Source organism: Drosophila elegans, unplaced genomic scaffold (assembly GCF_018152505.1).
Source record: "Drosophila elegans isolate 14027-0461.03 unplaced genomic scaffold, ASM1815250v1 contig_476, whole genome shotgun sequence".
NCBI lineage: Eukaryota > Metazoa > Arthropoda > Insecta > Diptera > Drosophilidae > Drosophila > Drosophila elegans.
Genome location: NW_024545863.1, coordinates 11,377,157 through 11,402,001, shown reverse-complemented (window position 1 = coordinate 11,402,001; position 24,845 = coordinate 11,377,157). Strand labels below are relative to the sequence as shown.

Here is a 24,845-nt window from a genome sequence, read left to right as displayed (position 1 = left end):
ATTCTTGAAGTATGATCATCTAATGATTGATGACTGTTACCTTTACCTCTCCGTTTCAGTTGGACTTGCCCTTCTCGTTGCCCTTCTACCGCTGGCTGGTCAGCGAAGAGCACTCGATTGGCCTGGCCGATCTGATGCGTGTGGCTCCCGAGGTGCAGAACACTCTGGTTCGTCTGCAGGATATGGTACGCCAGCGGGAGTACATTCTCTCCGATCCAAACATCGATGCTATGGAGAAGACGGAGAAGGTGAGTAACAAATTATACATATATCGATAGATTAATTTTTATACCCTTGCAGAGGGTATAGAATTTCCAGACATTTCCGACCCTATAAGGTATAAATATACACTATTTAGTCGAGAGTCGATGTAGCCATGTCTGTCTGACCGTTTCTACGTAAACTAGTCTCTCAGTTTTAAAGCTATTTGCTCAAAATTTCTACAAAAGTTGTCTTTCTGTCGGATCGTAAAACTTTAGCATATAGCTTCCATATTAAGGGGCTATACCAGGGTAACCCACGAAATAATAGGCAATTTGTTGGTTTTTTTTTTTTTAAGAAAGTACCCAATAGAATGTTTTGAAGTTTTTTGCACATAATAGGGTACGTTTTCAACATTAATTTAGAATTTTTGTTTTGTAAAAACATTCAGAAATGAGTGACTGAAATCAAAAAATTTAAAAAGCTTATAAAAGCTTAATATATTCCCTCTACAATGACCAACAATCCTTAAAACGTATTGAAATCGGTTTGAACAAGAAAATCGTTTTTTGGGGTGAACAAAGTATTTTTTGAATTCTTCTAAATAGACAATTTTTAACCAATCCAAAAGTTCTTAGGTCTTTTGTAGAGTTATGGTGTCACAGCAGTTTTCAAAATTGTCGTTTCGAGATAAAGGCGGTTAATATATTTATAGAACGCTGCTATTCAAAATATTTTGTATAAGACCATGCCGCTTTCACACGATAGTTTTGAAATTGTAAACTACCGATAGGGCAAAAAAAAATTGATTTTAAGAAAAAGTTACACTGGCACAAAAATTTCACTAGCCCCATAACAACCGGGAAAAAATAACAAATTTGTTTTTTTTTTAAACAGCCCTCATGGGAACAATCTGTGCATTAAAAAAAAAGAAATTGGTTTTTTTTTTTTTTTTTTACGTTAACGTAGGAGTAGATGAATTCGAACTATTTTACTGGTAAAATTTAACGAAATAATTCTTTCATAAGAAATTAGTGAGCATAGAAAAAAACGGATCTCTTAGTGATGCTGGACTGCTACATATATACGTTATATACTTCTTTGCGTAACAAGGGTCTGCCCAAAGTTATAATACCATTCGCTAGAGTGTAATAATTAAGCTTTCGAGCCATAAACATACAAGAATGAGCAACTCGCAAATAAAGTATTCAAGTTTAATACTTATATCAACATTTGTGTAAAAAGGATAGTTTGCTTTAAAAATAAAGCACATATTTATAAGTGAAACTATTGGTAACAAAAAAGGTCTGACATAAATAGGAACTTACTTTGAATTCAGGTCGATACAGATATTAAATTAGGGCGAGTAAAGCCCTGGGAATGAACTCTTACTCTCGAAATATTCCTTTTCTAATTAAAAATGTTATTTTCTTCTCTAGATCGAACAGCTGGACCTGGATGGTTGTCCCATCGCAGATTTGGGCCTGGATTTCGTGCTGCCCGGACATGCCAACATCGAGTTGTGTCGTGGCGGTCGCGATACACCAGTTACTGTCCACAACCTGCACCAGTACATCTCGCTTGTGACCTACTGGTTCCTCATCGAGGGTGTCCAGAAGCAGTTCGAGGCGCTGCGTGAGGGTAAGTCAAAATCACAAATCAATGAAGTCAATTATTTGAATTCAATAATTCTTCTTTTACTCGTTTTATTATAAAACTGGTAAAAGGTTTATTATTAGATTAAACTTAATAAATAACTGACAATTTATGTTCGTATTTTATTTTCACTAAGTAAAATAATCTGTTTTTCCACAATAGGTTTCGATTCCGTCTTCCCGATTCAACGTCTGCGCATGTTCTATCCAGAGGAGCTGGAGTGCGTCTTTTGCGGATCAGCCAGCGAGCAGCAACAACAGCGCTGGGAAGCCAAGATGCTGCAGGAAAGCTGCCGCACGGATCACGGATTCCACCAGGAGTCGCAGGCCATCCAATATCTGTACGAAATCCTGGCTTCGTATAATCGCGACGAGCAGCGCGCCTTCTTGCAGTTTGTGACGGGATCGCCACGTTTGCCGACTGGCGGATTCAAGGCGCTGACACCGCCACTGACTATTGTGCGCAAGACGCTGGACGGAAACCAAAACCCCAATGATTACCTACCATCTGTGATGACCTGTGTCAACTATCTGAAGTTGCCCGACTACTCAAGTCGCGATGTGATGCGGCAGAAACTGAAAGTGGCCGCCAACGAGGGCAGTATGTCCTTCCACCTTTCGTAAGCAGGCAACGGAGCAAAAAAAAAAAACCCCCTCTTCCCATTAAGAAAAGAATTCTGCAAGCAACTACACAAATGGGAACTAAAGAACACTATGTGGGATATATTCAGTCGGCTATATTCGAAGCGCTATCAATTCGCTTAGAGCATGGCTTAACTGGATGCATCTTATTTGTTTGTTTTTCTTACGAAAGTTACTTTCGCTGCGCGCGCTTCTTCCAGCACCTTCACTTACTTTTCCCCTCTTGGCAAGCGCGCGCGCCCTGCTAAATTTCAATATAAATATATAATTCAAAAATATATTTTTAATACCGAGTTTTGCAAAAAAAAAAAAAAATAATAAAATAAAGAAAACGTAAGAAAAGAAATGGACAAGAATAAGAATGCCGAAGGAGATGAAGTCAAGATGGAATCTAATGATTGAAACACCCTCTCCCATCAAATGTTACCTTAAATAAATTGAATAGTAAAAAATTGATTGTTCAATTCCCGATTATTTGTCCAACCGAACGCACAGAATGGTAAATTGTCAACCTGAGCCTGGCGTTCTAGTTAAATTTGTTTTAGTTTTGCTTTTCTCCCATTCTTATTACTCTCATGCTAATTTTAATATTTACTGATTTACTGTAATCAAATAACTATTTTATTAAGTTTTTTTTATTTGTTATGTTGAACATTTTTCTCTGGCGTTTAAATATGAGTTTAATTAATTTGTAAGCATAAAATGTGCATAAACGCTTATTAGTAACAAAAATGATTGAAAGTAGTATGAGAAGGAGTAACTGCAGCATTGGAGGTCAACGAGTAGTCCTTCCAGGAAAGAGGGGGAAGTTCATCATTATTTAAATATAGCAACCCAAAACAAAATGATCTAAATAAAAAAACGCCCACCCTTGAAAGTTACATTTAAAGAATTAATAATAATTAAACATAAATATACCATAATGAACTATATTTCATGCCTACAAGAAAATTTAATGCAAATTCTGCAAGCTGTGTTACAAGAAAAGAGTTAAGGAAAACAAAAGCCATCATTAGGTGGGTGTATGTTTAATTTGAAAAAAATAAGAAGATGCATTAAGGGAAAGTGGATGAAATGAAGTTAGTTTTTAGTGCGTCCCTCTTACATAAACTATGCATACATATATAAAAAAAAATATATTATATTTAAACTGTAACATTACATAACTTTATTGTACTTGAAGCATATACATAAATTTTGTGTTGTCTAACAGAAAACGGAACAGAATGCTAATAAATAAATCAAATAAACATGGATTAACATAAAAACCGAAAAGCGAAATCGATCTTACATTTAAACTAGATACAAATCTTTGCAGTACTGAAAACTGATTACTGACATGTGGTATATATACATATAACTATAAAATCATTTATATAAATAATATAATTATACTTAACTGGAAACAATGGCATCTCTTGAGATGCTGGTCAAGTTAAAACATAAAAATTATAGAATTAAATTATCAAATAACAGTAATATTACATAATATCTATGTAGTTACAACAAAAATATTTGCTCTATGATAACGACAAGAAAGTAAAACAAACAAAACCAAGAAGCAAACAAATAAAGCAAAAAGATTATATGAAAAATTAAGTGGACCTTTTTACTGAAATTGAAATTGGAATCACCAGTACATGTTGCCGGTTTTGAATGAGAAGTGCTTAAGTTTCAAACATGATTTGGGTGTGATTTTTCGTAGATTTTTTACTGCTTACATTATAATTTTGTTGGATAATATATTGTGCACTTGAGCCATAAATGCTTACAGTGAGTACAAATTATTACATAAAAGAAATAAAATTTAAAAAATGCCTAAATATCGAATTAGAGCTGGTATTCGATTATAGATAGTCTTCGTTAACATAAATAATTTAAAAATACTGCGATCACTAAAATTGCGTCGATCACAGACCCAACCTTGTACTTTTTGTGGTTCACAATCTCAGCGTTTTTATTCGTCAGGATTGGGAATTTTTGCTTCTCCTTGATTATCCTGTTTTTTTTTGGGTGAAACTGGTGATCCTGCTTGCAGTCCTTACAAATGCGTTTGTGATCCTGTAAAATGTTTTTTTAGTTCTAGGAGTTTTCCTAGTCTAAGAGATGTTGTAGTTAGAGGACATCCTTCCTAGTCAAACCTAGTGGATCAGGCAGTCAGAAGTATTTTTCGGTCGACTCCTCTGGATTGCTGACCTTTTGTTCTGGATTAGACGCCCTTTATATAATGGTCCAGGGCAAAGAATGGTGAAAGGTGTATGTCACTGTATCTATTCAAATGCTGTATTATTTATTAACTATTCCCAAAATCATAAAACTATTAAGTATCAGTCATTGCGTGGTGTAGTTATTGTATCACTCGAGTTTACGGTGGACATAAGCTTGAATTCATTATTTGATTCCTTGTACTAGACTTGAGGTCATAATTGTCTAGTATGTGTTAGCAACATCATGTTTGGAGTTTATATGATTATTGATTAATTTCCATTTCCAAGCCAACTGAAAGCCTGGTCCGAGTTTAAGCAAAAGCTCCCGCTTCTAGAATTTAGATAGATACTGCGCTGAGAGCCTGTTTCGACAACTTTCTAAACTGATTACCTTACCCTTAGAAATTTCTCGTTTTTCTCTTGTTTGGAAGGAGTCATTTACTATTCCTCACTCACTTATCACACTTATCTCCATGTCAACATGTAGTTTTAAGGTCACGATGATAAACATTTTTGAGTTTTGATAAATAGCTGAACGATTAACCTTCAAATTGTAATTTATCCTGTTTTTTATCCGTCTCTTCTTGTTAAAATAAATCAGCTATTTCGGTCATTTTAGTTGAAAGATTAAAGCATTTTAATAACTCGTTGCAAGTATTTTTTCTTTGTTAAAATTTAAATAAATTAATATTACCGCTGCACGGTTATAAATATTCACATAAATATCCAAATTTTGGCTTAGATTTCAAAAGTTTATTAGCTTATAGATTTTTTGTTTTTTAATTAACGAACAAAAGATTTGGTTTAATTTATTAGTTTTTATTTTTTTTATTAGTTATGCAAATAGTATTCCTTCCCATTCATCTTTGAAAAACACTGCTTTTTTGCGAATATATACAACATTTTTTTTTTTGAAAACTAGTAAGGACAATTTTTTGAACTCGAAATGTTTTTCTTTGGTTTTTTTAAAGTACTGTTTATTTTTTGGTAGCTAGTGTAACGGTAAATCCTGATAGTTGTTATTTCATTCATACACGTTGTCATGGGTAGCAAGATAGCTTTCCTGGTTGTCATTGAATCGAAATAATTCTATTGTCCCACACTCAGTCGAAAAATACAGCCCGGAAAACTGAGAGCTGTTCGATTTTCTCTGTCCAGCTGAGAGGCTAATCTCATAGCACAATGAATCGCTCCGACGACATGAAGATGGCCTCGCTGAACGACTTCAAGGTGGAAGCGATGGCCTCCATGGGCTGGGCGGTGGACGCGGACATCCCCATGGCGAACGAGGAGAACCTGGCCATCCTGAAGGAGCTGGCTACCTTGAGGGCTTTGAAACTAGAGGTTCAGCAGCACATGCATTCGCTGGACGAACGCGAGGAGGCAGTGGAACGTCATAAGCGGAACATTGAGGTCACTATTCAACAGAATATGGTAAGAAAGCACTATGGCTATCCTTGCTAAACTAGCCCTTAACCGTCATCCGCCATCTGTCCCCAGACGCTGTATAACTCCTTGAAGGACGATGTCATCAAGGAGGCGCACAAAGTGCAGCTTGTGATCTTAGAGCGCAACAAGGTTAAGGAGGATCTGCGCAAGAATCAAAAGGAGCTGGAGGAGTATACCGAATACGCCGAGGACACGGAACGTAAGTGGAATTCCTTAAGTAGTGGAACCCTTCTAAAACTCCCAGAAAATTCCAAAATTAAATGACCTAAGAACAACAACATGATATATGGAATAATAACCTAAAAAGTTAAAAAATGAACTTAAATTTAGGAAAAATTATCTAGGTGGTTCTAAAGCTATGTATATATAGCCTTTGTTTTTGAGTGTTATCTGAGTGAAGTTTGAAGAACTACTTCTAGCCATCCAAATAAATTAAATTAAATTAGTTGAAAATAATTGTTTGCCAATTTTTCATTTATATACCCTTTAAAACCTGTTGAAAAACTTTATGGGATTGTTAAAAATCAGATAAATATTATTGATATAAAAATATATTTTTTTGTAGTAGGATCGCACACTCAGAAATATTCCTAATTTAAGTTGTTCCGATACCGTTTAAATAAAGTAGAAAAGTTATAGTTTTCGAGATCTTGAAATTTCATGGATATTTATATGTATTTATACATAGCACACACTAATAAATAAAAACGTGTCGACAAACTTTATGGGATTGTTAAAACTCTGATAAATATTTTTGAAATAATATATAATATAAATAATATATATTCCTGATTAAAGTTGTTTCGTTACCGTTTAGTTTAAGTAGAAAAAAAATACCCAGTCCCCTACAGTTTTCGAGACATTGAAGTTTAAACGGATATTATATCGGGTTTCTAATTACCTAACTATTTATTCTTTCAATGCTAGGTAAGATCTGCCAGAAGAAGCGCGAGATCGATGAGCTGACTACGCGCATCAAGACGGCCAAGGGCACCTTGGTGGAGTGGCAGGAGGCCATGGAGGATGGGAACAAGGGCTACCAGTTGATCGAGAAGTACTATCTGGATGACCAGCAGAAGGCGCGGGAGCTGAACACGAAGCGGCAACTGCTGCAGGCGGACATCGACAAGCGGCGCAAGAAGGTGGTGCTCCTCTACGACGAGCAGATGACGCTGGAGAAGAACCTGGAGCGAACCGCCTGTCTCTACAGGGCTGCGCACGCCGAGCGCCGCCAGATGGTGGACACGTGGAAGAGTGCCGTCAACCTGATGACCCAGCGTGAGCATGACATCCAACGCTGCGAAGTGGAGTGCGCCGATCTTGCCCAGACGGCGCTACGTACCGCCCTGGTGTACAAACAGATGGACGACCAGCTGAACGAGGTGATCGAAAACAATCGCCAGGTGGAGATCGGCATCGAGGCGCTGAACGAGGAGACCTCCGACATGAAGAACCAAATCCAGATCCTGACGGACGCCTCGCTGCTGAAGGAGCGCGAGATCGACGGCCTGCGTCGGGAGCTGGAGAACCTCTCGAATCGGGTGCACCTGCAGCGCATGGAGAACCGCAGTCTGGTGAAGAAGCGCGATGCCAAGGCGCAGGAGATTGAGAACTTTGCCGCCGAAATGGAGAAGATGGATGCCCGACTAAAGTCCATTCAGGACAAGGCCCTCAATGCGGAGCAGCGTCTTCACATTCTGGATGAGATGATGGAGGCGGAGGAGAGTGCTTTGCGGAATCTGGACAAGGAGCAAGACAAGGTCAACGAGATGCTCTACCGCACCCAGAGGCAGGTGCAGGAGCTGCAGGACGAGGAGAAGGTTCTAACCGTACAGAACGACTCGTTGAACTCCAATCTGGCGGCCATCAATCGTAGCCAGCAGCAGGTGCAGAACGAACTGAAGCGCCAAACGGAGATCCACTACAACCTCTCGTTCAAGTGCCTGGAGGCGGAGCGGCGTTATGCCGAGTGCAAGGGTCTGAACGAAGATCCCGAGGTGGAGGCCGCCAAAGTGGCCCGGCTGGCCGTTTTGGAGCAGGAGTACGAGAAGCTACAACGCCTCATCGCCACCACGGAGGCGCAGAACAAGAAGCTCAACTACAACATGAACAACCTGGTGGTCCAGTACAACAACGACGAGAAGGAACTCAATATGGTCAAGTTCAAGATCAAGGAGGCGCAGGTCTACTGCGAGGGCACGGTGAAGAGGCTCCGCCAGAATCGCTACGAGAACTCCGAGCTGATAGTCGACCTCAACATGGTCAAGATGCGCTGCAGCGATTTGGAGGCGGGCATCGGTGGCTGTGAACAGGGCACCTACGATCTGGAACAGCATCGTTTAGCCTTCCAGCGGGCCATCAAGGACCGCACCGTCGAGCTGCGCAGCCAGGAGGAGGTACTCCTCCTAAAAAAGAAGCATCTCAACGAGGAGCTCAGCACATTGCGCGCCGATCTTGGCGAGCGCAAGAAACAGATCGAGGCGATGAAGGCCAGGTTCGAGCTGACCGCCGAATTGCTGGGCAAGAACGAGGACGGGTCCATCATGACCAGCACCCAGCTGAAGGTGGCGAGCGCCCAGGAGCGCCAGATGCTGGCCGACGAGGGCGACGCCCTCAACAAGAAGGTGCTGACGGCGGAGAAGGAATTGGTCGCCCTGGAGAACACTCTGCGTCAGTTCGACAAGTCCAACGACAACTATCGCAAGACTTTCCGATCTGCGGACGAAAACTCGAAGGGTGAGTCGGCGGGAGGGGTGCGGGGAGACTACACTCAAAGAAAAAGTCCAGTATTTCGGTGTCAAATCAAGTACGAAGGGTGTCAAAAGCAGGGTAAACTCGATTTTTTTTTTATTCAAGTGCGAAAAGAAATTTAGAATTTGAGAATGAACTTTCTCATCCAACTACTCAAAAGTGACAGAGAATATAATAAACTGATAAGTAAAAAAAACAGAAAAGCAAACTTATTTTGTTTACTCCAAGTCGACCCAAACGGGATTTGAACCGAGGCCTTTGGATAGACAGATAGATATACTTCTGAAGTCAACTAGATAAACAATTTAAATAAAAGCATAATCATTTTAAGAACGGAATGTTCTTGTATTAAATTAATAGCTCTTTTTTTTCTTAAACTAAAAGTTTTTAATAGAGTTTACTGTTTTTAATAATTCTGGTATTATTTACAAACTTTGTAAGCATTATTAAAGCGAAAAATTACATTTTCTCTGTGTATTAAAAAAACATTTTAAAATATTATTATTAAGTATGATGTAATGACGGGTGATACAATATTCAACAGATCTGGTTATTAAATCCTTTTTTAAAAATTTTGAATTTTTGAATTTTGAGATTAATGAAATGTATGCATAACAAGAAACAAAAATAACATTTGCTCCACAAGAAAGGAAGCTTACTTTGGCCAAAGCCAAAAGCCAAAGTTTATATAAACTTGCACCTATTGCAAAAACTAAATGTTTTTTAAATCAACTGTATTTTGGTTTTTATGCGAGTTTAAAAAAAAAACAGTTGTTCCTATTGGAGCTATATATATGATAGTCCGATCCGGATTGTTCCGACAAGAGAAAGACAACTCTCTGCAAGGGTATACAAATAAATTAAACAATTTGATATGGTAAAGGTTAATGATATCGCTGTTTCATAACCACGAGATGGTCCTTTACTTTTTTTTGAAGCTGACTGACTCTGGGCTCTCATATATATATATATATTGATTTTTCCTTCTTCAACGCAGATCGCGAGCGCGCCGAATTGGAGCTGAAGGAACTGGAGGCAGCCTACTGTCGCGACCTGGAGGAGCTGAAGGTGCTGCGATGCAAGGCGCAGAGATACGACCAGAAGCACGCGGAGCAGCGGGCTGAGGAGGAGGACCTGATCGCCAAGTTGGAGCAGGCGAAGGCGAGGCGCGCGGAGCACGCGGCCGTGCTGGAGAAGATCGAGCGCGAACTAGACGAGCAGCGGATTAAGTTGGACAGGGCGCAGCGCGAGATCCGGTCGCAGATACGGGAGGTGAAGGCGCGACCGTATAGCGAGGAGTTCCTGGCGCAGTTCGAGCGGGATCTCAACCTGCAGCAGCTGGAGGCGCGCAACACCAAGGCACTGAACATGCTGATCGATCTGGCCAACAGCGATGAGTCCGGCACGGAGATAATGCAGTATATCCTGCGGAAGGGCATCAAGTTGCCGATGCATCTGAAGCGCACCCGTAGCTGTGTGTCGTGGAACAGCAGCTCCTCGGTCAAGTCATCGCAGGATGACGGCTCCTACATCAGCGCCAAGGGGAAGACCTTCCTCGGCGGGGGAACGAGCGCCAGATCCTCGGCCTCCGACGTGAGCTCCCTCAAGGACGACACCTCCTCCACCTCCTCCCAGTCCGGCCTCAGCATCATATCGCTTGAGTTGCCCGTGCCGAAGAAAAAATAGTTTCATATATTTCATATTTATTTTGTTATTATTTTAGCCAATTCAATGATCTCAGACCGCATGCTCTTTGCTCTTTTCTCTGGGTTTCATGTGCTCAGTGATCGCACTGTTTACAAATTGACCGTCCAAACGAAACAGCGAATAAAATGCGTTCTTAAAGCGGGTCAAAACAAGAGAGCAGCATCGGCCATAAAAATAGCACACAACAAATTCATTGGGGGCAGGGGTATGTGAAAGTGTAAAAGTGTGTATTTTGTGGATCGTGTGTTCAGAGGATCGACTGCCGAATACATTTCCAAAAGAAACGATTTTTTTAACAACAAAATATTTGAATACTTTTTTAAAAAATATATGCAAACCTTTTATTGAAATAGATTACTTTTTAGGTAAAACATTTCAATAAAACGTTTGCAGATATTTTATATTTATAATTAAAACATTTTACAAACTTTGTAAAGGACCAATATTTATGTATTTGCTCTATTAATTAAGAGGTAAAATTGTAATTTTTCTCAACAACTAAAGACTAAATAAGTTAATTTCATATCATAAACAGCTTAAATATTATTCCACTCTTATACCATTAATTTTAAACTAATAAAAAGTTGTTCCAAATACTTTTGGATTTTCAAAAAGTGAACAACCGACAATTCAAAAGAAGGGAATTGAGCAGCTAAAGCTCAAACTTAACAAAAAACAAGAAGGAACGCTATAGTCGAGTGGACCGACTATTAGATGCCAGTTACCCAGCTACCAAATTTAAAAATAATTATTTCACTTTCATCGGTTTTAGGTGGCGCCATCTGCCGGAAAATTTAGATGAATGCTATTCGCTTCAAATAATCTAAATCTCAATTCTTAATTTCTAGATTTTAAAGTTTTCGAGATCTTGATGTTCGTACAAGCAGACAGATCGACGACTATTGATATTGATCAAGAATATATATTTCTTTGTGACGTCCTTCTTCTACTAGTAACATACTTTTAAACGAATACAATATACCCTTTTACTCTATAATAGTGACAAAGTTAGTTACCTGTCCAATGATTTGTATTGTATTAAAATACTGATATATTTAAAATTTCTATCACAAATCACTTTTCTAAATATACAAATGTTTAAGGATTGGCAAACAAACAAATCTAACCCTCTTGAATATGTTTTAAACAAATCTGACGCGATTTCCTCTAAACCTACTATGCCCCTAAACACACTTTATAAAAAACAAAATAAACCCATATTTCAGATGAATTATTTGTACTGTTTTAGCCAATTATAGAACCTTTTAGCCATAATGATAGATCGCTGATCTCTTTTAAGTCGCATATATCACAATTGTAGACTGTGCCTCTTCTGTGTCGTGCGTTACAAAGACGAGAACGAAGGCTATAAGGCCGTCACTGCACCAAATATCGGCCAAAAATATTTTTATATATTGAAATGCTCAGAGCTATATTTCGAAATGAGGTACCCGCTGGCAGGCAGAGAAAGAGAGTGTGCCTTTTTCGGGAGAGATGAGTTTTCCGAGCTACATACGAGTGTTTTCGAAAGTGTTTTTCTCGATTCGACGACGACCAGCGCCGGGCATTTCATTATTTTTCATTATTTCGTTCAGCTGGCTGGCATCGTTGGCGAGATCTCCGATTGCTGGGCCCAAATGTTTTTCAAAATTTTCACTTGCTGATATTTTTAGAAAATTCTGAAAGCGGAAAGACTGAGCTGAGTGTGTGCCGTCTGGGAATGGACTCCTGAACAGATAGATGTTCGCCGACCCAGCAGAAGGAATATCCAATTAAAAAGGTGAACAATTTGCGTAAGATTCGATTGAGTGCCCCAGCGGAATGTGTTCCACCTCGGTGCTGTGTCCGCTGTGTGCGGTGCCCAGTTTCGGCAGTATTGACGCACTGCAGCAGCGCCTGATCAAGGCGGCCAATGGGCCACTGGCCTGTCCCTTCGCCAACTGCAAGGAGCTCTTCTTGGGGCTCGACAAGCTCACCATTCACCTGTTTTCGCACACCAGTCTGATGAGCCAGAGCCCCCCAACTACGACGCCGCCGGTCATCATTCAGCCCGTTCCTCCCCTGGTGGCCGTTTCTGCCCCCAAAAGAAGGGTTAAACGAGCCAAGTCCGTGGTGCCGTCGCCACCACCTGTGCCCCAAACTCCTCCCGCCAGTTGTGACATCTGCGAGTTCAGTTTCCGGAACAGCGAACTAAGGGACATGCACATCCGGTTGGTGCACGAAAACGCCGAAGGAGAGCAGCAAGCAAAGCAGCCAGAACAGGAGGAGCCGGTAATGTACATATATCAATATCAAATTCATATCATATGGGCTATATATTTTTACAAAGCAGGCACTGATATTAGAAAAGAAAGAAAATCCGTTATAACTATAAAATTTCGTATGGCAATGAAACGTTATTCATTATTGTTTCGTCATTATTTCCATATGGGTAATTCTCCAGAAAGTTCAGCCATACAATCAATTCATAGCATATTTTGAAATATTTCAATTGAAAGTAAGACAAGTGTGGAAGCTTTGTTTTCAACATTTCTATTAAAATGCCAAATGCGACATTTCAATGAAATAATACTTAAAATTCAATTTTAAAAAAACTACTTAATATTTTATGGTCAAACAAAAAAATTGTAAAGAACGATCAATACATAACATTTTAAAATGAATTTTATTAAAAGCTTCGAAAACGTTTTTGAAAAAATCGCAGATTTTTGTGATAACCTCGAAAATCATCAATTGCCAAACTCAATCTTAGCACCAATTTTAAGTGTTTAAATAAAATTTGTTTTTCAACTTGAACGCGTAGGAGTGTCGCAATCGACGTTAGAGAATTACCCATATACTCAACCTATATTATCTCACCCGATACAAAAGTGGTGTTTTTAAAAGAGCTAAGAGCAACAAAATGTTACTGCCTTTAAATTAACTCAAATAAAAAGCGATATTATCATAACTAATAGTTTGTAAAGTTGTATTATTGATGTTGCTTTTTGAAAATTCCATTTCCTAATAGACATTTGTAATGCCCAACACTGAAACACTAAACGCCAAGTTCCAATTTTATAACGAATGTGTCTTTTTGTACAGGATCAGGAGCCATACAAGTGCCATCTCTGCTCGAAGACGTTTCGCATGAAGGGCTCCCTGCGAATCCACCTGAAAGTAGTGCACATGATGGGTGTTCCGTGCTCCAACCCTAGTCCCGTCACCACCACCATTGCGGTCAGTCCCTCGCCCAAGCTCAGCATCTGCGATCGCATCCGGCACAAGGAAGCGGGAGCCATGGGCAGTGGCCAGAACTCCTCGTCCACCAGCTCCCAGCCGTATGCCTTGAGCGGGGCGATCAGCATGCTCCAGCAGTCGCCCAATTCACCGGATTCAGGCGGTGCCACGCCCAAGCTGTGGGAGTGCGACGTGTGCACCAAGTCCTTCACCACCAAGTACTTCCTGAAGAAGCACAAGCGGCTGCACACCGGCGAGATGCCGTACACCTGCGAGATCTGCGCCAGGACCTTCACCTTCCAGCAGTCGTACCACAAGCATTTGCTCTACCACAGCGAGGTGAAGCCCCATGTCTGCGTCGTCTGTGGCCGGGCCTTCAAGGAGCTATCCACGCTGCATAACCACCAGAGGATCCACAGCGGGGAAAAGCCCTTCAAGTGCGAGGTGTGCGGTGGGTATCAAACTTACCTTCATTCGTTATACATTTTTTCAAATATCAGCATTAACATTAGATTGTAAGACACTCATAAGTAAAACGTATATATGATTAAGACACAAGTATTTTTTCAACTCCATAACGAATTTAGTTTCACATCTGTGAGAGGAAGCAAAAATTAAGTCAAACTGTTAGGAAACAAATGGTTTTAATCTATTGCTATTTAAAATGATATGGAAAAAGTATATATTTTTGGAACAGAATTTTAACTTAACACGAAAATAAGAAACTATACATTTCCGGCTGTCCAGATGGTTCATATTTACTACTTTTACTTACTGGCTTCTACAATATTAACCTAACTTATTAACTACTATATCAAACTATTTAGAAAGTTATTTTAAAGCAAATTGCATATTGTTTTTCGTGGCTTAAATTAAATTTCATGCGAACAGAGAGATCTTTATAATAACGCAGACTCCTGTAAATAAACTTATTAAAGGTAAAGTTGTCCGAAGACCTACATACATGGTACCCAAAAGTATTTTTTTTGGAGAGCAGTCTAAGTTGCCAGCTATTAGATCTTTCAGAAAAAGTAATGCCTGCATTTTTGAAGGGGCTTTAGACTGGTTAGATGAACATGGCGTTGACATACATCTCACTTACTTCAGTTGGAACTTAACTGTTTAAAATTGCTATCAAATAATACATCTGATTTTGACGGGGCATTATATTTGCGTATATAATGAATACGTTCTTGAGACTTTAAGACACTTGCTGTACCTGACATTATAGCATTTAAAATTTTATTTTTGCCCACAGCAAACACTAAGTTTAAGACAGATTAAAATATAGCCAGCCCATTCTGCAACGACAACCTATCACTGGAACATCTACTCTCCACTTACAACTCCTTAGAAAACCAATTGACAAATATATTTAAGAACAATAACCCAATAGATTAACTTTCAAATTCCACATTGTCAAACATATTTAATATTCTACAATAACTCAAAATCACCAACCTTGACCATCATATATAATCTATCTCTTCTTAGATTACCAGTCATTAGTATAATATACAATATAAAAATATATTTTATTTTATATATATATAATAATTTCCTTTGCTTACTAGTAATTTTAATTACTGTTTAGCTCTTAATAAATCAATCAAATAAAAGTCTGATTAAATTAATTTTGAGTCAGCCACTGATTGACTGGCTTTGAAAAGTTTGAGGTCGTCATCGTAAAGGTGTTCTAAATTTTATAAGGAATACCAAATATCATTGATCTAAACTATGAAAAGGTGAAAACCAAAATTGGCAAGAAAGTGTTTCATTAATACTGACTCTTTAAGTGTGGTGATCCACATATGATTCATTCCAATCAAGTTATGACGAATATATATATTAATACAACCACTATACTTCGGTTTCGTCCACAGGCAAGTGCTTCCGGCAGCGGGTCTCCTTCCTGGTCCACACCCGCATCCACACGGGGGTTATGCCGTACAAGTGCGATCTCTGCCAGAAGACGTTCAGATACAAGGTGAGCCAACGCACGCATCGCTGTCCCACCGAGGACGCCCAGACGCCGGAGCAGTTGATCAAGGCCTTCCTGGAGGGCAGCGACTCGCCCACCCAGCCCTCGCCGGCCAGCGCTGAAATAGCTGCCATCAACAGCGGTTCGATGGCCGATCCGGAGCAGGAGGCCCTACTCTCGCAGTCCATCGACGACATTGTGGTGGAGCAGTGCCAGAAGCTGGGCATTTGCGGCGTGGGCCCCCAGCAGTCGGGTCAACTCCTATCCCTGCAGCCGGTTGCCGTGGTGCACTTCACCGGCAACGGCTCCCCAGTGCAGCAGCTCCAGAATTTGAGACTCTACTCGCCACAGCAGACAGAGCTACCCAGTTCCGACGGCGAGGTCTTCCAGCGATTTCTGATGGACGCGACGTAGCTGGAACAGGGATATAAATTTACTTATTTATCGTTTATTATACGGGCCTCATACGGATTTACCAAATAACACTTACGATTCGCAAATATTTTATGCAAAATATTGGTCTGCTTCCAAAAACTGTTTATAGTAATAAAAAATAATCTTTTTTTTTCCCTGTTTTCAATATCTTGTGCTTTCAAGTATAAAAGTGCAATATCATTGAAATCAATAAATGGTCATTTAGTCATAAAATTTATAAAAATTGTAATTGCTCTTTGTTTTATGGAATTTTGTCGACTAAAGAGTATTATTTGGTTACCGTATAGAGCCCGATATTGTGCGCCCAAGTATAATTCGCAACAGACCCGACTTGGTTGGAATGCACTTAATTATTTGTAAAGTTTTTTATTTTGAAATTTCTTTTTACTCTACACCTGAACCGAAGTTGACTGGAGACGTGACCCAGCTGGAATTGGTCATTGCTTCCGCAAAACAAATATGCAGTTAATATCTTACTTTTAATTTCAAATCAATTAACATGTCAATGTCCAAATGTTTTTGTTTGAATACAATCTTATTTATTATAAATCGCTATTTATTGAAATTATTCATTATTCCGAGCCGCTTCCAGAACTCGATCCGGAACCAGTGGGCGATCCGCTGCGCGAGCGGCTGGGCGATCGAGATCCAGAGCCAGATCTGGATCTGGATCCCGAACGGGATCGAGAACCGGACTTGGAGCGCGAACGGGAGCGCGAGCCGGACTTTGAACGGGATCGGGACCGTGTGCCCGATCTCGACCTAGATCCCGACTTCTGGGATCCTGCCGGGGAATTGGAGCGTGATCGCGAGCCGCTTCCCGATCGGGAGCCAGACTTTGAGCGGCTGCTGGCCCGCGATCCGGACCCGGAGCCCGATCCGGAACTGGATCCGCTGCGACTGCGAGTCCGCGAGCGGGACTGTCGATCGCGGGCCACTTGGGCCGGCGAATCGCCACCATCTGCTGCCTGGGCACCAACCGCAGCATCTTCCCCCGTCTTCTCCGTCTCTCCCATGACCTGGGACGGCTCCTCGTCCTCTTCCAGCTCTTCCTCGATCTCCTCCTCCTCTTCCTCGCCAGGAACTTCCAGCTGCCGCTCGCGATAGCGCTGCATGCGATGCTCCATGCCGTCCAACGGACGATGCTTGACAACCTGAAGAAAAAAAAAATATTAAAAGTATATTAATAAGGGAGATATAGAAAGTTAGAAATATTTTTTTTACTTTTACTGGAGCTTTAGCTTTCTGAAATACATGATGATAAACTTTATTCAATCCGTTGAGGCACTATAAAACTTAAAAATCTGTTTAAAGTGCACAGTATTTTAATACCCTTAGTCACAAATTAACTTTTGGAGTTTATAGAGCTTTTCTAACTATTACTTTGAATGCTAGTTTTTTTTTTAATGTTTTAAATTTGTCTATTTATATAGATATATGTTTTAGGACGGTTTTAAAATCGAAAGTATATACATTAATCAAACAATATATTTCAGCGGACTATTTTTTTTCGACTGGATTTCACATATCTAAGGAACTACTTGAGCAGTGTAATTTTTAAATAATGAGTCGTTAAATGTTTGCGCTAAAATTTTGAAAAGGCGGATTTCAAATTCGTTTCTTTTTGTGTGTGTTGGCGTTAAGTTTCTTCTTGATTTACCTTAAATCTAATACTAAGTTGCAAAAATAAGCCAAGTTCTTAATCAACTTGACCCTAAAATTGATGTTAGTTCTTATTACTTATTCGTGACTATAAAAATGAAGCTTAAAATTGTATTAACTTGTTTCTGTATTAAGAAAATTTAGATATTTGCGAGTAGCTGCTTAGATTCTTGTACATTTTCATTTTAAAACTAAATACTAAATAAATAATCTAACTTAACAGCTGGTAACGTGCTGATGTATGAACATTAAAAAGCGATTATTCAAAGACTAATTGGAAAAGTATGGCTAATAAAGCGATAAATGACTTTAATCTTACCAGCTTGGTATTGTTTGGTTGCTGGCCGACCTTGACGCGACGCTTGTTGAGGCGCACACGCGTCTCCAGCTCGTTGTAGTAGATGCCATCCGGCCGCATCACGAAGAAGTAGTTCTCCTCGTAGCCCTTGGAGGCCTTGGTCTTCACGTTCCAGTTGTACTCGCGCGCGATCTTGTACTCGTACTCCTCCTCCTCCCTGTACAGTTCGCCCGCGACGAAGTCGGTGCGACGCTTCTCCAGCGTCTGCTCCGTGGGCAGGAAATAGGCGACGAACTGCTCGCCACTCTCGTCCATCACACCGCGAATCATGGCCTGCGACATCTCCTCCAGCTGGGCGGGCACATTCTTGCCCACGGGGGCCGGGTCGCTGTCGAAGATGACCTGGGCGCAGGGGTACTTCCAGTTGGTGAAGTCGGGGAAGATGGGCAGCACCTCCACGGGCACCACATTGGGCTTGGAGTAGTGTTTGGTGATCTCGCTCTTGGTGTCGCTGAAGGTCTTCTCGATGGCCTTGATCTGGGCCTCACGGTCCAGGTAGAGTGTCTCCTCCCTGAGCGACTTCTTGACGTTGTAGCCCACCTTGGCCTCGATGTTCTCCAGGTTCTGGGGCTGGAAGCGCGTCTGCTCCGTGGATATGTACTCGGATTTGCGCAGCCAGGACACAGTCCGCGAGTGCTGGCGTGAACGCACCGAATCCGTGGGCGTCAGGGTCTCCTCCTCCAGTAGTTTTTCATCGGCGGGGTCCAGCAGCGTCATGGAGTCGGCCTGGTAGAGCTCCCGATTGATCAGATCCACTGTCACCCCCAAATCGTGCTCCGTCAGCACATCGTACTTGAAGTTCCGCTCCAGCGACGTGGGATTGTACTGCACGAAGCGGTGGCTGTCGAAGGGATATTGCAGGAACTTCAGGTCGAAGGGTATGTCCGGCAGGTTGTTTCCATATTTAACGCGGCAAATGATTTCCGACCTGCAAGGAGAAAATGTGAGTTTGGCGGCGTCTGATTCGCTTGGTTTTCCACTTACTTGCGCTCCGTTTGCCGCTGGGGTCGCTTTTCGGCGGCGCTGTTGACCGCCGAATTGTTGATCGTCGGCGGCATTGCTGCTTCTTACTAGTAACTCTCCTTAAGTCCTTTATTTTTATCGCGTTGATTCCATTTACTGGTAAAAGTTAACAATCTTCACATTTGCGCTTGCCAGTGTGACCGCGCTTGACCGGTAAAAATATCCCACCCCAGCACCAAAATATACCACATATATACCATTGCTGTTAAAAATACTTAACATTCATTTATTACAATTAAAATACTAAGGGTATATGATACAACACTTTTGCAGTACCGTTCATTACCTTTTAATCGCTGAGCCATCGCAAAAAATTCATCACTAGCAGTGTTGGGAAAGGTACTAGTTTGGTAGGGTACAAGGTATTTGAGAAAATAAGTACCTGGGTAAGGTAAAAGAAACACAATTTAATACTTTTTTTAACTTTCACAAAGTTGTACATGAATTATAATATTGTCTACGCTCTGTCAATTAAGTCTGGTTGTAGAAAAAAGTAAATGTATACATCATATATCTTAATAATTAACTTTTCTTCAATTTTAAGTAAAATTATGCTATTTTTATTGGCATATTGGCGAAAACAATATAAAATTAAATTAAATCAAGTAGTATCAAGCTAATTTGAATACAAAACAAAACAAAATATATTTCAGTACCTAAATACCTAAGTAGCTAATTTTAAGACAAAAAAATCGTTACCTAGGTAAGGTAAAAGGTATTTTCACATAAGATATTAAATATCATACATTTTTACCTAAGTCTCGTTTTCATTAGATTGAGAAAGGGTGTCTGTTCTGACGGCGTCGCATTCAGCTCAGTCGACAGCCTGATGAAAGGGTGATGAATTTGATCAGTGATGAGCTTCGGATGTCTAATTTAATTAATTTTTTAAGCGGCGGACTGGAGGTGATATATTAAAATTCATTGTACATATAGCTAACATGATTTTAAAATGAAACCTTTTTATCTACATAAATAAAATTATGTTTCGACAGAGCAGCATTTTACCAATTTATTGGTTCCATGTTTATAGTTTATAACAAACAAAACAAAAATTAAACAAAAAAGTTGTACTAAATTTTTCTATACAACTATTAGCTATGGTTTTATTTTTCTGTCAGCTATTTACTTTTTCCAAAACAGCAAAAGCAGTGTTTATTTTTAATTTGCAATGGTTAAATCAATTCGAATAACTTATTAAACCAGACTTACATTAAACAAAAAAATTAAAAATCCAGTTACTGTGAGGCCATCAAGAATGTATAACATTTTGGAATATCTTCAACAGCTTGGTACATACTATTTTTTGGCTTGTAGTTCAAAAAAAAAAAAATTGTAAACTGTTTCATATAGTTCCAAAGACTTGCAAAGTGGAAAAAAAATTTCACGAAACGAAAAAATGTAAAAGTGTCCCAAAATAAAATGTAGATATCGAGCACGGCAGAAATTCTAGTTTCTATTCTAGTTTTTAAGTCTAGTTTTATTTTATCCGATACCATTCTATTGATCGGTGTCAGGTTTTTTTTTATTTCACTGCAAAGGAAAAATATAGTCACGGAAAACGGATATCCATAGAAAAATGATTAAATTTTAAGAAATTTTATTTTGCATTAAAACCAGTGTATTGTAATTTAACTTTTTAAGGAGAATAGCGTCTGCACAACTAACAAATAAACTTTTTCTTGGCGTACCTTTAAATTTAACGCTGCATTTAACATAAGCCTTGCTAATTGCTATTCAACGCTATTTGTTTTAAGTTCTGCATTATTAATGCATTGGTACTTAACGCAACATGTCTAGTTTTTTATTGATGTTCCTACTTTTGGTGGCGCTAAGTGCTTGCGAGGAGGATCCATTATATATGAAACTCGTCGATCCTCCATTTGGAAGACTGGGAGGACGGCAAAAGAGTTTTATACGGAACCCGAATTATGTCAGCGCTAACAAATACTTCGATAGATATGAACATTTAATAAAAAGGTTTTCGAAATTCTTATCGCCGCATCCGGGATTTGAAGCCGATGTTTCCCAGTAGAACCTTAAAAACTTTCCTGTTGACACTTAGCATTATAGCCCATATAACGGAGACCATAATGACTGTGAAATGGTCAATGTAAACAACGCCGCCCAGTGCAAATAAACACAAATCACAATAAATTGAATTAGCGGCAAATATTGTTTCTTTTGTGGAAAAAATATGATTGTCACCTGTTTTGTTGTGGTGTTGGTTTAATGGGTATCACTTAGTTGGAAGCTGTGAAAAATTTCCCCCTTTAGCGCAAATCCGAGCAGGGAGTTCAATAACAAGGTTATAGACACCACACAAACGGCGAATAGAAAAATCTGTGCGATTTTTGTTAATTTATTTACATCTGATATTAACGCGAAGACGATTTGGCAAAATAATCGTCAAAAGAAATTAGCATTCCCTTGTTGATTGATCGCGTAGCATAGAAAGAAAATAAATTGAGAAATCAACCGTATTCTTCGAATATTTGTCATCGCTGAGCATAGATCTTCAGGGTGTTCCGAAAGTAAGTTTTGAAATTGGATTCTTTGAGGGAATTAGTTTGAAACAATGCTTAAGAGTTGAAACCTTGTGTTTATACTCTGTACTTACTAAGTACCAAATTATACTTTTTATTCCGAATGCAATTATTAATTTTAGTTTTTAACTTAAACTTTTGCAGTAACCCAAATAAATAAAAATGCGTCTATATATATGCTTATGTCGTTTAAAAATTAAATAACAGTTTTTAAGTTAAGTTAACCCTAAAAAAGTAATAGAACGCAAGTTTTCTGGATTGAGCATTTTAATACAATTAAAATTATCCTAAATTAACAAAGTCACAAACTTTTTCGTTTTTGAATATTTTTTGAAAGGAGTATCTGAATCTGATTTCATTTTCCCTCCTATTTTTGAAATAAGGCTTTCGTTTTCTGACCTTATTCTTTTTAACCAATTGGTTTTCTCAATGAGAAAGCTGAAAAATTACCTTTCGATTTTGGTGGAAACATAAATACTTGGTACACATTCTGATCATACTTTTAATTTTCTACTTACTTTAACGCTAATAATAATACGCTCTTGTCTTCTAATCTTGCGGAAATGTATGCAAAAAGTATGCTACAAGTGTGGCGGTTCCACAAAGTCACTAAGAATTGTAAAAAAACCATTGGGAGAAAAATATGTTAAATTGCTTAGTTTGAACATTTTAATAAAGAAATAAAAAAAACAAGACCATTTAATGTCAGAAATACAAAAAATAAAAATATTACTCATCCGCCATGTGGGTCATTGTCATGGTGTTTAAGAAAACACTCTCCTTTTCCAATTCAGATCTTGGTGGCAACTAGTTCTGTTTGACATGCATCCTATTTTGTACAGAAAAAAACATATATACCACAAAAAAAAAGAGTTTTTAGTTTTGAAGGCTTTAAGAGCCTTGGTTATTTATGACTACGTCATAAAACATTCCTGACTTCGCTTGTGGCCAAAGCAAACGTGTCACGTTTTCTGCCTTTTGTTTTTGCCCACAATTATTAATTACTGCCAATTAGTAATTATTGTTTAATCAATACATCACATGATGGTAAGGAAAGCACACTGCCAAAACCGAAACCGAACCAGTTAAACCAAAAGTTAGAAGGTGTGCTTAGGTAGAAGGAACAGCCGATCAATCAAATTAGCCAAAGTAAGCAAAGCAAAAAAAAAAGTTGCAAATCAATTGACCATGCGCGGCGTGTCGATATGAAAATTTCCATGCTCGTTACTACCCCACACAAAAAACAACCCGATTGTATTCGAGCTTCGTGATATGACGATCTCTCGGATCCACGATCTCAATCGAGTGTCGAGTGTCGAGTATCGTATCTCAATCCGGATCAAGTGGCGCGCGCGACTTCAGTTTCAAAAACGGCTTACATTTTGCAACAAGCGCTAAATTGGTTGGGCAAACAGCACGGGCTTTATTCGCAGGTTCACCCAGTTCGCAGTTCGCAGCTCCCAGTAGCTCGCAGTTCTTTTGATACATCGTTATTTAGCATACATATTTGCTTAATATATATATATTGAGTATACCATATATGCCTGCCAGTTGGCGACATGTATGAGTGTGTGTCGAAACTACTAGAGTTTTTGACACTTTAAGTGAAGTGTGAAGAGAGCGCCGGATCCGCCATGAGTTCAGTATCCGTTTAATGTTCACAGCGAACGGTAGTTAAACGAAAAGGAGATCCCGACTTATCAATCTTTAGTGAATAATATCCTTCGAGAATAATGATTACCAGAATAGCAAAGCCTTTCTGACTGGATAGTTATCTCAAATAGGTGAGTCCATTCTAGTCATAAAACCAAAAGCAATTTTTGCATTAGTCTTTGAGCTAAATTAGCACGAAATGTTGCGCGTGTGCAGTAAATTTAACAAAAAATCATATCGTGCTAAGCTTATAAAGACCGAGAAATAAAAAGTTTTCAGATCTATAAATTAGTTTATAGTTCTGCTAAAAAGAGATCATATCTTTGCTTAGCTAAAGGAATATTTTTTTATGATTTCTCAAGTTCGTGGACAATGGGAATTAAAGCGATTTGAGCATGCTAAATAATTTAAAGTTATCATAAACACTACTTAGTTTATATAAAGGATAATTTTAAGCTTACCATAATTACAGAAAAACAATAAAATAATAAACCTTATCTATAAAAATTTTGAAATTTTTAAAAATAAAATTCCCAAATTAAATATATTTAATAAAAGAACTTTTAAAAGCACTGTAAAACAGGAACTAAACTGTTTCCTAGATAAATGAATGGGTAATAAAGCAAGCAGCAGTTAATATTTCGTGGTCGTCTATAGAAAGTAATCTTATTTTAGCTACTGCTGTCATAAACTTTTTATTTAACGCTACTTAAATTTATACTTAGAAGGCACATATAATTATAATTGTGAAATAACGATGGGAAATAACGGAGTTCAGTTGAAGCATTCGATCATCGGCGACGTCGCCCGACCTGGAAATTATTTTGAATTATGCATAATGCAACTTAAAGTGAGATTCTCTCGTTTAGTTATTGCTCAAAACTTGCGGCCGACCACACAAAACGTGTTTCAATTCATGGGGTCAGTGGACTACTGCTGGGAAAAATCTTCTTAATGCAATGAGTTAGTCAGCACAATGGCCCACCTTTTACCAGGAAATTACCCCGAGTGACTGAAAAGTATTAGCTCCAATAAAAAAGTTATTCCCCGAGTGGCTTGATATCAACTATTTATAGATTGCGCAAGCGGTGCAGTTCAAAAGCATGCCCTTTTTATTTGATCTACTGCAATTAAGGGACTTTCTTCAAATATTATATCACTTTGTACGACAGTCCACATAGTGACGAACGACACCAAAAATGTGTTTTTGTTGCATTAAACAGCCTAAATTTAAAACATTTATTTTATTAATTCATGAAAATGGTTATAGATTAAATATATTTTTTTTTTGGAATGCTGAAACGAAAACGACTTAATTTGTACTTTATTGAAATATTTAAATATTATATTTTTTGA

At 38.9% G+C, this 24,845-nt stretch overlaps 4 protein-coding genes across 13 annotated transcripts in view; 3 read left to right on the top strand and 1 right to left on the bottom strand.

Annotated features, from left to right (window-relative positions):
- LOC108141026 (E3 ubiquitin-protein ligase TRIP12) overlaps nucleotides 1-3,766 on the top strand; it is a 32,598-nt gene extending 28,832 nt beyond the window's left edge. For all 9 annotated transcript variants that reach the window (XM_017264116.2, XM_017264115.2, XM_017264114.2 and 6 more), the window contains 3 exons: nucleotides 60-248; nucleotides 1,641-1,842; nucleotides 2,020-3,766. In XM_017264116.2, coding sequence (XP_017119605.1) covers nucleotides 60-248; nucleotides 1,641-1,842; nucleotides 2,020-2,480 — 852 coding nt within the window. In that variant the 3' untranslated portion in view covers nucleotides 2,481-3,766. The remainder of the gene's footprint in view (nucleotides 1-59; nucleotides 249-1,640; nucleotides 1,843-2,019) is intronic.
- Nucleotides 3,767-5,772: 2,006 nt separating this feature from the next.
- LOC108141220 (coiled-coil domain-containing protein 39) lies at nucleotides 5,773-10,829 on the top strand. Its single transcript, XM_017264472.2, has 4 exons — nucleotides 5,773-6,139; nucleotides 6,206-6,353; nucleotides 7,082-8,890; nucleotides 9,903-10,829. The coding sequence occupies exons 1-4, from the start codon at nucleotides 5,888-5,890 to the stop codon at nucleotides 10,589-10,591; spliced, it is 2,898 nt and encodes a 965-aa protein (XP_017119961.1). The 5' UTR covers nucleotides 5,773-5,887; the 3' UTR covers nucleotides 10,592-10,829.
- A 1,362-nt stretch (nucleotides 10,830-12,191) lies between these two features.
- LOC108141144 (zinc finger protein 99) lies at nucleotides 12,192-16,757 on the top strand. Of its 2 annotated transcripts, none has more exons than XM_017264368.2 (3): nucleotides 12,192-12,883; nucleotides 13,697-14,282; nucleotides 15,715-16,757. In XM_017264368.2, the coding sequence occupies exons 1-3, from the start codon at nucleotides 12,434-12,436 to the stop codon at nucleotides 16,224-16,226; spliced, it is 1,548 nt and encodes a 515-aa protein (XP_017119857.1). In that variant the 5' UTR covers nucleotides 12,192-12,433; the 3' UTR covers nucleotides 16,227-16,757. The 2 variants fall into 2 exon arrangements, with proteins under 2 accessions (XP_017119857.1, XP_017119859.1); XM_017264370.2 differs by having other exon boundaries at nucleotides 13,697-14,275; nucleotides 15,715-15,928.
- LOC108141143 (RNA polymerase II-associated factor 1 homolog) lies at nucleotides 16,598-19,443 on the bottom strand. Its single transcript, XM_017264367.2, has 3 exons — nucleotides 19,252-19,443; nucleotides 18,229-19,195; nucleotides 16,598-17,401 (listed from the first exon to the last, which is right to left on the bottom strand). Exons 1-3 carry the CDS (start codon nucleotides 19,323-19,325, stop codon nucleotides 16,820-16,822), a joined length of 1,623 nt encoding a protein of 540 aa, XP_017119856.1. The 5' UTR covers nucleotides 19,326-19,443; the 3' UTR covers nucleotides 16,598-16,819.
- Between the last annotated feature and the right edge of the window lie 5,402 nt (nucleotides 19,444-24,845).